At 43.0% G+C, this 14424-nt stretch overlaps 1 protein-coding gene across 25 annotated transcripts in view; it reads right to left on the reverse strand.

Moving 5' to 3' along the window:
- The window catches only part of GIT2 (GIT ArfGAP 2), a 62513-nt gene that overhangs the window by 16628 nt on the left and 31461 nt on the right, over nt 1-14424 (reverse strand). For 8 of the 25 annotated variants that reach the window (XR_007471812.1, XR_007471811.1, XR_007471810.1 and 5 more), the window contains 6 exons: nt 14258-14407; nt 10301-10549; nt 8581-8670; nt 4546-4628; nt 3742-3930; nt 227-290 (listed from right to left, as the gene is read on the reverse strand). Coding sequence is in view for 21 of the 25 variants with exons in the window: in XM_033408707.2 (XP_033264598.1) it covers nt 227-290; nt 3742-3930; nt 4546-4628; nt 8581-8670; nt 10301-10549; nt 14258-14407 (825 nt within the window). In the remaining 4 variants the exon portion in view is untranslated. Of the gene's footprint in view, nt 1-226; nt 291-3741; nt 4629-8580; nt 8671-10300; nt 10550-11107; nt 11882-14257; nt 14408-14424 lie in introns of those variants that run through there. The other 17 variants (XM_033408706.2, XM_033408705.2, XM_004281400.4 and 14 more) reach the window with 15 other exon arrangements.

A 14424-nucleotide genomic window follows, 5' to 3' on the forward strand; every position in this document is an offset into this window, starting at 1 on the left:
ATTCTATTAATGCTTTACCTTTCAGCATTTGGCTTGTACATTCTTGTCTTATTAAACCCAAATCAATACTCATGTAGCACAAAAAGTATTTCAAAGCTCTATATGGCTATTTGCATATTCAAAACTTCCTGTGCTACAAAAAGATTAATATAATGTAAAGGTCATAAAGAAATTTCTTACGGTTCATTAAAAGGGATCTGAACCAAGTTAGTAGGGAGTGACTTACTTTGGGGAATAATGCTGCCATTTCTGTAACAGCTACATGTATCCTCTCTGAGCAGGGAATATAACTGCAAGAATATTGAAAAGGTTATTCAAAGACAGTGAAAATAATTGAGACAGAGAATACTCGGCTAAGAATAGGTCCCATTTACATTCCTGTAACAAAGGGGTCGAGGCCACGGCCAACCTGCTGTGGATCCCACATCAACAGGAGGTGCTCTGTGATAAAACAGGGGCCCCATCCTTTCTTGAAAGTTCATTCAATCAGACAAAAACAGTCTCCAGGTATGAATGTAGGCAATGTCCACTACCAGCCAGGTGGAACCACAGAACAGTTAGTCTGTAAAGGTATCTACACCTCCTCAAGGTGTTCATTTAAATTAATACTGCCTACATTTTAATTAAATCATTGCATCTCAAGAAACTGGTTTGAATTATACCAAAATGCCTTCCAACTGGGAATTCCCGACTTTTACCTTTATGAGCAGTTAGAACCATACACCATGTAATAACAAAAACACCAATGCATAGGAGTTACTTAACTTGCAAATGTGAAGGGGCAACAACCCATCTGGTGACAAAGACCCTCAAAAAAAGGCAATGTCCACAGCAACCACTGTATCAGCCACAAATGTTTCTTGAGCATTAACTGAGATCCACACCTAAGAGTTTTTTATGTTTTGCTGGTTATGGTTTTCATTTTGACCCAGAAATATAATTCACCCTTTCCTCCTGCTACATAGAGGAGACATTTTTCCTAAGGACATCTCTCAAAAACTCACATTATGACATATTTTAGGAAGTCCTCAATAAGCCACGAAAGAAAGCACATGCAGATTAATGACAAAGTCCTCCTCCTTCTCTACCACAGGGAGTCCATGTTCACAACTTGTTATCTTTCCTTGAAAAGGCTTTTGTGCATAATATGCAGTAATCCCTGGACTGTGTAATTGTGTGTAAGAGAGAGAGACAGAAACAGAGACAGGCAGGGAGTGAGGCTGGAGGCTGAGGGGATGGGACCAGGCTGAGGGAAGGTCGGGGCTGTGGGGAGCTTGCTCAGCCCAGGGGACCAGGACTAAGCCTGACCGTGTCTGCATGGGCTACTGGTCCACTTAGGACGAGCATAAGCAATGGATATCGAGAGGAGAAAACAAGAGAAAAAGGCATGGGTTTAATTCATATAATGCAAGATTATAAATGAAAGTGTCGGGACTTCCCTCGTGGCGCAGTGGTTAAGAATCCATCTGCCAATGTGGGGGACACGGGTTCGAGCCCTGGTCCGGGAAGATCCCACATGCTGTGGACCAACTAAGCCTGTGTGCCACAACTACTGAGCCTGTGCTCTAGAGCCCGTGCGCCACAACTACTGAAGCCCATGCACTCTAGGGCCTGCGTGCCGCAACTACTGAGCCCACGTGCTACAACTACTGAAGCCCGTGCACTCTAGGGCCCGTGCTCCGCAACAGGAGAAGCCACTGCAATGAGAGGCCCGCGCACCTCAACAAAGAGTAGCCCCCGCTCACCGCAACTAGAGAAAGCCCGCGCGCAGCAACGAAGACCCAATGCAGCCAAAAAAAAGAGAAAGTGTCTCAGATACACAAGGAACCAGAGATTTTAAGAGAACACTGAACAATTTATAAAATATAAATTCTCTAGACCAATTCTAGTTTAAACCAAAAAAGTGAGTTGATGATTAAAAATCTCTGCATCATTCTCTCATGGTTCTTACAGAAAACAGATCATGACATATATTGAATAGATTTGTACATCTTAAAAAAAAAAAAAAAAAAGAAACTTCCCAAACTGTACCAAGCACCACATATTGTGATATTTGAAGCCAGAAACAGCTCCAGGGCAGATATTTATATTTTTGATAACCATCAAAGAGAGAAACTTAATGTAAGCATAGTTTTTGGCTGCTGTTTGAAATATGAGCAAGGCACTTCTGAGCTGGGGGAAATGAGAAGTGAAGCATGCTGTTCAATGGTGGGAGAGCCCCAGGGAAAGAGTTCACCCTGTTTTCACGGTGCCTTGATACGTTTGAGGTGTGAAACGTTTTGCTTTATGTAATGTGGTAATGAAGTTGCCTGTTGCCAAGGCTGGGTGAGGAGCAGAGGAACTCCACACCTGTAGCGTGTGAGGCAGGAAGGGCATGTGATAAAGAGGATGTCCGGGGGAGGGGAGCGATAAACAGCTATATAATTTTCGTGGAAGGAGGCTGAGAAATTATGCAGGTTCCTCTTTTTCTCTGAGGAGCCTCCAGCAGTCCATCCATGAAGACTAGCTCTGCTCCTTCAATAAACACTGACCATTCCTCTCCTACTGAGTGGGAAATAATGACACTGGGAGAAGTCTGAACTGTACAGCAAAACGGAAGAGGGTAGAAAATGGGGAGGTGAGCATGGCAGTGCGAGGGACACAGAGAATGCAAAAGACACTGGTGCATCTTTTCATGGAAGAGAACAGGAAAAAGAAGAAGCAGTACTGTGTTCCTTGAACAACTTTTGTTCGTGCAAAGGCATGGAGAGAAGTTCTTCACTGAAGCCCTAAACTTTGCTGACTTGATGAAAACAATGAGATTGTTCTTGGGTTTTGATCAAATTTTGCCGCTTTCATAAACTCAGTGGGATGATGTTAAACGTGTCATGATTGTGTCTGGAGCAGGCCGGCCGCGTGAGACTAGGATACCACCTGCAACAGCTAACAACTTACCAGAGGACAGAGGGGTGAGTTAGAACGAGAGCTGGACCCTTCTCTGCAGTAAGAAACAACTCTGCAAGATATGGTTCTGCCCAGAGTGAGCAGACTCTTCATTCAGGAGCAGAGAATGATTTGCGTGACAATTAGATCAACTTTTCTAAAAACCACTTGCTTCTTAGACGTGCACATGCATGAGGGAAAAAGGTAAGAAATCAGGTTCATTTCAGGATACCTTCTATGGCAGTAGATTTCTCCCCAGCTAAGGAGACCACAGACAGCAGTGTGGCCGGGAGAATGTGTTGCTAGTTTTGAGGTAGCTTCTTTCACCTCAAGAACTGGGAATGTCACTACCCCAAATATGCTGCAGTTCTATCTCTAGAGGCAGCTATATTCAGAGCACTTCATAAGAAGATGAAAGATTAAAAATACTACATAAAAAAAAGACAAATTTGTTTTTAAGCCTGTTACATAAACCTGAAATTTTCAACAACTTTTTTTTTTTTTTTTTGCCGTACGCGGGCCTCTCACTGTTGTGGCCTCTCCCGTTGCAGAGCACAGGCTCCGGACGTGCAGGCTCAGCGGCCATGGCTCACGGGCCCAGCTGCTCCGCGGCATGTGGGATCTTCCCGGACTGGGGCACGAACCCGCGTCCCCTGCATCAGTAGGCGGACTCTCAACCACTGCGCCCCCAGGGAAGCCCTTCAACAACTTTTGAAGTGAGCATATTAAAAAAAAAATCCCCATCTGTAAGGGAGCAGCAGCATCTCTTCCAGAGCATGTGCACACGTCCTGCCAGGCCGGATATTCAAGCCTCCTTACCTGTCGTGTTTATTTTCTTGGGCTGCTCTTAAGAGCTCCTGTATGTTTTTAGTGATCTGTTCAGTCTTCCGGATGACATCTTCGGTGCTGGGGAAGACGGGGCTCGGGGCCTTGTGGGGCTCTGCCACATCTGGGCCTGAGCCATCACCTTGCCACACTGTACTTCTTTGCCTTCCCTTCCTGCTTGACCTGTGAGCATTGAAGAAGTGGTTAAATGTGACGGGTAGTTATCAGCTGCCTCTCTGCTTCTAGGAGCCACAGCATGTGCATGTGCCAAAGGCGCGAGTGGGCTGCTTTTGTGGTTTCCTTTATCCTGTCTGACAGGAGACTCAGGGTAAGGCTGGTTCATCAGCAGGCAGCCACAGCTCATAGAGAGGCTGTTTCACTCTACCATGGGGGTGGACATGATGACCCTAGTAGGAAGGCTAAAGATGGGGAAAGGGAGGGAACAACCGGAGCAGGGAGGGTGTGTGGTTATGAAGCCACCCTAATCGAGCCAATTCCTCGGGATGTAAATGCAGGATGTAACCTAACGTTGACTCAAAAATGAAATGGAGTACTGACTTTAAGCGCATTACAGACTCAGAGATGAGTCTAACCTGCTGGTAAAAGAACAAAAGGCCCCTGTGGCAATAATGGGAGATGGGAAGAGGTGTGAACTATGAACTTATGCCTTAATATCTGAGGACGTTATGGGTCTGAAAACAGAGAAGTGGGTGCAGGTGGTGAAGTGTGCCTCCTGACCACGCTGCTCGGTCTCTGGTTGAAGAGCCCAGCCCCAGGGCATTCTTCCTGCACATGTACCCCAAGTCATCCAGGTCCCTGTCATTGGGAGTGTTGTCATAGTCACTTTCAGGTGTGCTGTTCTGCTTCTCCAGCCTGGATGCCTACAAGAGAAAAGGCGACCCCATTAGTTGAGAGCACCAGACACTTCTTGGGTGCCTTCTCAGGGATTGTTACCTGTCAGGCTACGTGGCCATCATGCCCCAGATCTCATCTGGGACGGGGGCCGATGCTTTATTAAAAATTTAGGAACAGGGAATTCCCCGGTGGTCCAGTGGTTAGGAGATGGTGCTTTCACTGTCCGGGGCCCGGGTTTGATCTCTGGTCAGGGAACTATGATCCTGCAAGCCGCGTGGCGTGGCCAGAAAATTAAAAAAAAAATTTTTTTTTAAATTTAGTAACAGATGAATAGTGGATCCAGAAACGGTTTCTTTCCTTCTCTGCCCCATTTTCTTCTTTGCTTCTTAGCTGCTCCATACACAGACCCCCGGTACAAACTAACAGACGCGCAAGGCAACGCTCATGTTTAGCTCTCTGAGGAGTATGGAGTTTAACTATAATATAATGGGGCCCATTTAAGAAGCAAATGGGTCCGCACATATATCCACAGATGTGAGCACTGGGAGTCGCCTGCAGATCAGCTAGTCTAATACCAGATGAGAAAAGGAAGGGCCAAAAGAGCTGGCGGTCACCCCCAAGGCCAAAGAGTCAGCAGAAAACCTGGACTAAGAACCTGGGCTTCCTGTCTCCTGCTACCTCCAATACCCCACACACCTGGGGCCCTGAGGACCACCACTGCTCACAACACAGCTCTCCAAGAACTATCCTCAGAGACGGCTCGTGTGAGCCACACAAGGAAACCAGAAACCATTCATTCATTGCCACACGTTGTTTGTGAACCAAAATGGAGTAACCTGGTGTGACATTTGGTGTCCAACCCCTTTCATCTGTCTCCCCAAACATCTATCCCTTAAAACATAAAGATATGGTGCAACAAAAATGGGACACAGGAAGCCTACAACTGTTTTGAGCAAATGGCAGCACTGCTAAGTACAGGGCCTTCTGGGGTGACAACATTTGAAGGGGACCACATTCCTTTGAAGGGGAGTACGTTAGTTCTGGAGCATTTAATACAAAGGATTTCCCCTCAGTATTTATTTTACCCACAGTGCTTGGGAATTTCTTCATTTGAACAGGAATCAGTGGAAGCTGATTTAAAACCTAAATTGATTAGCAATAGCAAAAGAGAAATATGAGCTATTTCTAGCTCTGTAACTTGAATTTAATCCAAGTTAATCAAAACATGTGCCTAAGGAATTTTATGGTTGCTGCAATGAAATGTGGCTAAAGTTAAAGCGCCTGTAAATTCAGAGCCCTGTTTAAACACACGGAGACCCTGTAGCTCCACTCAAATGAATGGCTCCCTTAGAGTGAGTCAGTTAAGTAAGTCTCCATAAAGTTTAATTATTTGTTCCTGATAATGCTGCTTGGCCCTCTGAAGGCCCTATGCGGGAGGGTAGGCAGGCAGGCAGCCAGCCCTGAGATGGGGAAAGGCTCCTTATTCATACCACGTGTTGCTTACTATCCCCATGACCCCTCTCTGTCCTCTCCCAGGGAGAACACTCTTTCTCTGTCTGCTGAGGTCTTTCATGTTTCCCCCAAATGCTCTATTTGGTCCCATCCACTTAACGTAAGACACTTGCACTGGGCTCCTAAAGTTCAATACGAGTTCGTACTGAAACCACTCAAATACAACTGGCAAATGACTGAAAATGTTGGCCTGCAGCTATAAAGAGAGTCTGTAAAGCTAAGTTCTGTAAAAACTACTATAACATTTAAGATCCCTTTGTTTACATCTCCTACCAGCAAGCAGTTCTGCTTCACTAGCTGCTTTTGGTTTGGCTTTATGGATCAATCAGTGAGTTACTGGCTACTGGCTATCTACATGGAAGAGCAAAGGCAGGCAGGGAACAGTGAAACCAGGCTCTTGCAGAGATGATCTCAAAAAACAAAACAAAACAAAAGACAAAACAAAACAAAAAAATCTCTTCTTACCTTTCACAGTGAATGTCTGACTAATACATTTCTTTTCCTTTAGTTTTTATATATACATACACACAGAGAGATGAGTGTGTATTTGTGTGTGTACATGCACATACACAGCATAAAATGGAATGTAAAAAATGTGTATTTAAATAATTATTCTGGGACATTTGTCCAGAGCTGCTCCGGTGGAAAAAGCTAGAAAACGGAATTAAACCCAGAAAAACCCCACCTTTTTATAATGGATCTTTTTGCCTTCCTTGATGTAAATTTGACAATTACAAATCAAATGCATTACCTCCACAATGATCAAAAGTACCAAGTTTCATTGAAACATTTTAGAAGAGTAATGACTCATATATCTAATAAAAGTACTCAGGAAATGTTTCTCAAATACAGAAAACAACGTACAACAATAACCACCCAGGAAATCCATTACTTACATTAAATCCTTCATCGTTATCAACAAAAGCATATTTCAGGATTTCAAATTAGTCAGCATTAATTTTATGAAAATTATTGTAAACATGCAGAACTAAGGTCTACTAGTTAAAAGTGCTGCTCTCTCAAAGCTGTTAATAGAAAAGTTACCTTATAGCTGGTGCTGGTTCAGTTTATTTAATAGATTGGTAGTTTTCTCTGCGTACAGACATGCCATAAAAGCCTAACCTCACGATGAAGCTGTCAGGAGCAATGAGGATTACCCGTTTAAATGGCCAGTATAAAACACTGTCTCAGTAAGCAGTCCTTGCAATAATTCTCAAAACTACCAAAAAATTTTTAAAAACTTTCACAGTGGACAAAAAGAGGTTTACTTGACTCTTAGCAACATTTCAAATAAGATATTCATTTCTATTTAACTGCCCCTTACTTTAACTGAAATACTGTAATATAAACAGTGCAGTTCACTTTCAGAACTGCTCAGAAGATAGTAGCATATGTCAAGAGGTTTTTTTTTTAAAGATTACCTCAAAAGTGCAGAAAAGAACCCCCAAAGGGCCTCCACGTGCCATAAGGCACTGGCAGTGGGCAAGATTCTCCATCGTTCCTGCCGATGTGGAGGGAATGGACAAAGGGCAGTGCAAATCCCCCTGGTCTGTAAAGGTGGTCCCTCACCCACACCCACCCTCCCTCCTCTCACTTTAGCCACACTGCCCTTCCAGTAAAAAACAAAAGAGCCAGGACCTGAACGCAGGTCTGCAAAGCCTGTGCTCTGTCATGACTTTCCCAGCTTGCTGCCATGTACTCTTCATGCATGAAACTGTTTTTTAAACTGACAGTGCCTTTGGGAGCAGGGAGGTCACCTAAGTCCCCAGGACCCTTTAACTGACTTTCCAAAAGGCTGCGTGTGGACAAGGTGCTTGATAAATACTTGCTGCCTGGCTACTCTAAAAGGAGCTTATCTGTATCATGTGCTGTTACTGGGAATGTAAATTATACGTCGGCAAGCTGGACTTGACCAAAGAACAAAGTGAACAGCTTCATACTAACAGGTGCCTACACCTTCAGTGCTGCCATGTGTTGCAATCTGGATGCAGAATGCAGGGACTGCAAAACCTTGGTTTGTCAAGTAAGGTGCTGAGGTAAAATATGTCGAGGTAAAAAACAATAAAAAATAAAGAGCACGATGTCTTAGTGTTTCCGTTAGTCCAAATACACTAGTTCTCTGAACAAATTTGGACAGATTTGCCCTACTATAATATTTAGCCAGCAGCCAGCTAATTTTCTGATTGTTTAAAAAGACAGAATGCTCAGAATCAGTGTTACAGGGTGAACTGCAGACTGTGTTAAATGTCACGTGAGACTGAGCAATGTGGAGTTCGAGGAGACGGAGGCCGCCTCCTGCAGACATGCATGCGTGTGTGAGTGCTGAGAGCTGAGACACCAGGAGGGAAGCGCTGCCTCATGCAGGACAGAGAGCAGTTAGCGGAGGGAGGGAGGGCTGGGAGAAGCACAGAGCGCCAGGAGCACTGCCCCTCCTCCAGAGAGCAGAGCATTCAGAGTGTACTTAACCCTTCGGGCGCTCTCGTCCCTCGACCAGGAAAGTGTGGAGGGGAAGGAAGGCAGAGACGAAGAGGAGGTCACAAGTGCACTCCTCCCAATCTGGAAGGGGAAAAAGAAACACACTCGGGAAAACACAAAACAAACAAAAAACCCCACCTCCTACCCTGGCTTCGGCCCAGGTTTCCCAGAAAAGAATCCTAAAAAGCAACTCACTACACACATGAGATCAGTGCTGAAACTTCCACGCTAGCCAATGACAGATCCCTAGAGATGTTTAATCCCTTAGTGAAATGCCTCTCGGAAATTACTTGGAATTTATAAGGCTACTTTTCTATGAGGGAAAGACAATACCTAGCATAATTTGTCAAATTTGCCAATGTTTCTTTTTTTTTTAATAGATAGCCTTAAACAAATATTTGTTTTTTAACCAGGACAGATGATATGAAATGAAAAACTATACAAATGATTTAAAGTTGGTATACGCTATCGATCTGCTCCTTAGTACAGATATAGAACTTTTACAATAATAAGACATTCTTACATTTTAAATGTTTCTAAAATTAAACAGTACACTGTGAAAACTAACAAAGTGGCTTTTCCTAAATTTTGTTTTCAGTTATACAAAAATAAGATTCTTAACTTAGTTCAATGGCATTCCCATAACACCCAATGTATCAAATCAATTGCTTTAGAATGTTCAGCCCAAACAACTTAAAAAGTTGAAGTAGTAGACTCCCAATTACAATATAATAACACTGTAATTTTATCACATTAAAGCTTGACAAAATTAAACTAGGGCTTAACTTCCTAGACCATATCCTTTACTTTCTATTTACTCTGAGAATTTTTTTGGAAATTCCTATAAAAGTGGACTGAAGAATAACTCTGACATTCAAAAAGATAAATATTACTCTTTGAGAAAACATCACATAGGTTCAAAATGCCTGCAACATTTTGTCAAAACATAGGTTTTTTAAAACAAATTAATCCCCAAGAAATATAATATTTGAAACCCTCACAACACAATAGTTATTCCACTGTAGAATAGGAGCATTAGTAGCCTGTTACAGAATACGATCTTTGGAATGTAACACTTGTAAGGTCGATATAGAATTCTTACATCTCATTCTTATGAAGTGAAAAAGCAACACTTTCTCCACGCAGGGAGGAGGATGCAGCTAAGCAGGCACACTGACCACAGGTACAGGGGCTGCGGAGGCCCAGAGGCTTCCAGACCTGGCCTGCATGCCCAGGCCACAGACGCCACCCGCTCCACTGGGAGGAGCAGAGGAGGCGCCTTGAATTCTCAGGGCTCCTGTGCGTAAGGGGGCACATGCCCGTCTACCTCGAAGAAGACGGTACTTACTGCCGCCAGTAACCTTTATAATTTGCTTTTGTTTTTGGAAATAGGGAAGGAAGCTTGTTACCAAAAAAGTTCCAATAGTGGCTGGCTGGGAAAGATATTATGGATACGGGGGAGAAAAAGGGGAGAGGGGCTGAGCAAGAGCCAGAATCCCCAGGGTCGTTGGAAAACTTTCGGCCAGTGGCCCTGAGTGCTTGTGGGAACACTGCAAGCACCTGTCGACATGTTAATACAGCAAACACAAGGACGACTCTTGTAGCCCAATTTGGCAAAGCAGAGACTGGGGATCTGCAGGTTCAGAAGAGGGAAGGCAGGAGTCAGGCTGGACAGAGAGTGAAAAGCAGAAGCGCCAGTGGTGTTACTTACGTGCGCGGGGAAAGGCTGGAGTCTCGTCCTGCTCTCTTCGGGGTGGTTCACTTCTCCCATTGGGAGATAGGGTTTCTGACCTGATCCCGTCTCGTACATGGACATGGGCCTACTGCCCCGGGCAGATGGACGTCTCTTTAAAGAAGAGTGGTTGGAAGTGTCTGTGTACTCAGAATCAGTTTGCACCTGATATATATTGGTTGTGGCCTGTTTCCTGAGGTTCGAATTTTCACTCTGGAGTGTTTGAAGCTGAAAGACATGTTTGGCAGTGGGACTGTGTTTTTCTATAGCAAGCAGAAAAAGCAAACACCAAGTAAACGCATACAACTACCAGCTTTAACAACAAGAACAGTTAACAACTCGCTGGGTTGAAAGTCAAAGGCAACTACAAACCAAAACTCTTTCTTCTAGAATAAGTGAAACGCAATCAACTCACTTTGTCACTTAAGCAAATTAAATAGCTGATTTCTGAATGTGAAAAAGTTGCAGTTTGGACTTTTTAAAAGCGAACTGTCTAACCACGTAAAAATTGGTCACGGTGGGCCTGGGAAACGTTTGCAGGCAAGCTGCACTCTGGATTATTCTAAGGCTGTTTCAAGCAAGAGCTTGAGATCATTAAGACATCACTTAGGTAACTTGCTTTTCAAATGAGCCCTGAGCAATTTGCAAATGCCAAAAATGTCAGCAGACACCATGGAAGCAGCACAAAGATAACTAGAGTTGCTTTGCAAAGCAAGAAAGACAGTGAAATTCAGATTACGAAAAATCAGATGAGCTACTGCTTCCCAAAAAGCCAACAAGAAAAAATAAGATCAACAAGTTTTTATTACATAATACTCTTTAAAATTCCAAACAATTTAGCACTTTTTTAAAAAGAGAGGGAACCAGATCTTGGTTAAGTTTGCTATATTAACATATCACGAAGAAAACCGGAGACCTATTGAACTATCAACATCTTCATCTGAACGCTCCACGTAGCGCGCGCTGCCCTCTGGTGATCGGTCATCTTTCAGCCAGGGCCGGAATACCTGGCCTCTCTCTCCTTTGGCTCTGCCGCCCAAAAATGCGACCGTCGTGGTGTCAGCTTTAGACACTCTAATCTGCCTGGCACCACCCCGTTTTAGTTAGAGGCTGTCACTTGGAGACCCTGAACGCTCCTTCCATTCCTTACATGCAGGCTGCTTCATGGCGCTGGATGAATTAGAGTTAAGGGATCAGCAAGGAACCGAGTTACTCTTTAGCATCTGGCATTTTAAACACAATTAACTGAGTCCAGGCTGCACAACGTCCTTCCCCTCTGGTGCTCCTCCATCTTCCAGGACATTTTATAAGCTGGGTGTGGTGTGAGTTCAGCTGTCTACTCTTTGACAGAGATTGTAAAATGTGACCAAATTCCCCACCAGGGCCAAGGCTTAAGTCCACAAGCAACTGTGTTTGCACCAGGAGATCATTACTTTTTCAATAGCAAGCCCATTCAGTGTTAGGAGTTACTTTCAATTTCTATTTAAGAAAGCACCGATCTGTGAAAAATATACCAATAGTGGCTGCTCCTCTTCATTAATTAGCATCTTTTCCAAGCAACTGTTAAATGTGAAAGATCAGACACAAATCATGCTACTTCATCAACTATATATATATTAAAAAACTTTACCTAACTTTGAAATAAAATCAATGCATCTTCGCTAAATAAACAAATTCCACATACTTTATATTAGTAGTGCCAAACTTTTGTGAAAGTCTGATTTACTGTCTTTGCAACAGAAATACTCTCATTCTCAGTTTTCTCAAAGCATGATCCCTAAGAAAGGATAGATTGCTTCTACACCAGAAAGGCTTTCAGGGCATAACTTATATCTGCAACTCCCTTTCCAAAGAAAGAACAGCTGCAAAGTGACAAGCAGCTACTGAAAATTCCTACATTCTAGGAAACAGACAGGCATAAAGTGCCTGTCAAAACTACTTATTAGGGAACCCATGTTCTACAATGAAATGGTCAAGGTCCAACCAGTGAGGAGCATAACTGACACATGGTCCTCAGTGTAGGACTGGGGGATCTGGTCACATGCTTGTGTGTCTATGTGAAAACCTCTTAGAGTATTTTAGACAAGGTCTTGAAATATTAAACTTTATCTTCACACTTTTCACTCTAAAACATCCAGCCTGGATTTTGCTTTAATGTGCTTTGATGACCACTAGTTCCTGGTCTCAATTTTTTTAAATTTTAGTACTCTGTACTTAGCGAGATATCCTCAGATAAATCTGAATGGTGCTTATCTTAATAAGAACCAGACTACGCTTATTTTGTCTGGAAGGAGTATAACAGGACATGAAAAGTTATAGATAATAGGTTCATAAATCAAAAGCATTTCTAAGAATTGAGGAGATAATCTATGAACAATGGCAAATAATTCCACTCTGCATTTCTTAAAGAAGCTTGAGACATTTGCTTTCAGAGATTCGAGGTTATCTCTGGTGATTTCTACAAATACTAAAAGGAGAATAATAAGAATAAAAATGGTGATGCTTAACAGACTGATTTGCAGTGGCAAAGTCAGCATGTTTCAGAAAAAGTCACCTCAAAAAAATGCATTAGTTCAATTAATGAGACAAACTGTAATTCATTAAACAAAAAATATTTCAGAAAAGACAGAAAAAGTGCAAGCCCTGTATGCTATGGCAAAAAGGCACTTTGTCTGTCTTGTTCATGGCTGCACACCAGCCGGTGACAGGGCCAGGGTGGCACAGGACAAGTGTTTGATTAAAATCTGATCGATCTTCAGGCATTCTTGTCCCCTTCTATTATAGGTATTGAGGCCATCTATCTCAAAACGTCTCCAAAAATGATCTAGAACTCAAAAGAATCCTGGACCAAGCCGCAGGCAAGGGTGCACTGCAGTGTTCTTCCCTGACAAGCAGAGGGGCACGGACCTCTTCTTAGATCTTCAGCCTTCCTTTAGGAAGCACCACTGAAAAGGGCCCAGCCACAAATGAGGTGCACCACGTCCTCTGTTCTTGATAATGCTTCTGAAGCATCACTCTTCAAATGATAGTAGGAAGACACAGATATATACTTTGTTTTGTTTCTGTTTAAGGAAGTGTACAGAATCTCATTTTGTAGAGCACTGAATGATGGGAGCAGTACCTACAAAGTCTCGGGCAGAATTTTGAATCTTTCCACTTCTTTTTCTTAGCATTCTTATAAAGAGTTATATACGTAATCCCCTCTGAAGCATATTCCTTGCTACTATTAGCCATACTTTTTTTACAGATAGAGATTAATATATTTATATATTTCTAACTCTCTCAAAAGGCGGCAAACAAGGAAATGCCGAGCAAACGGGATTGTCTCTTACCAGCGTACAGTTCTCGCTGGTGCAAACACAATGTTTTCTTACATTTACTGAGTACCTATTCTGTGGCTCTGAGGACATCATAAATTAGTGGTAATTACTGGTGAAAGAAAAGCAGGGCTGTGGGACTGGGCTGCCAGGGCAGGGGTGGGTAATATCTTAGACTACAGTGAACAGGGACAGTACCCCTTGTGTGGCATGGGGTTTGGAATGCAGATAAACACATACACCTGTCCTGGGCTTTCGTCTGCCCTGTCTTCATGGCGTGCTTATTCTTTAGAACAAGCAATAAATTGGAAGAATCACATCCATGGAGTGGTGTCTAGCTTCCCAGGAAGCACAGGATAGTGCAAGGGTTTCTACAACTGACACAAACACTTAATAGGCTGTAATGTTTTCCTACCTGGGAAAGTTACACTGGATTTATTTCTAATCAAAGCTACTTCATTTAAAATATCCAAAATACATACTGCTTCCAAAAAGACAGCTTGGCCCAAAGATTTTTAGATCTGTGTTTCTTCCCTCTGACCACAAGCATCATGCCTGGGATTCTTCCTTATACTATGGGGTTAAAGAGCAACCGTCCTGGCATTTATTGACATGTTACCTTTTTCTGCATAATTCTCAGCTCGTCACTCAAGTTGTTATTCACCTTCATTAGCTGTTGTATCTTGGCCTCAGAAGCCACTAAAGCGTTTTTGACCTCCATAAATTCCTGCACAGTGACTGGTCCATCTGATAAATCTGAATCTAGGCTCTAAAAATAAATTGGGG

This window comes from Orcinus orca, chromosome 15 (genome assembly GCF_937001465.1).
Source record: "Orcinus orca chromosome 15, mOrcOrc1.1, whole genome shotgun sequence".
NCBI classification, from domain to species: domain Eukaryota; kingdom Metazoa; phylum Chordata; class Mammalia; order Artiodactyla; family Delphinidae; genus Orcinus; species Orcinus orca.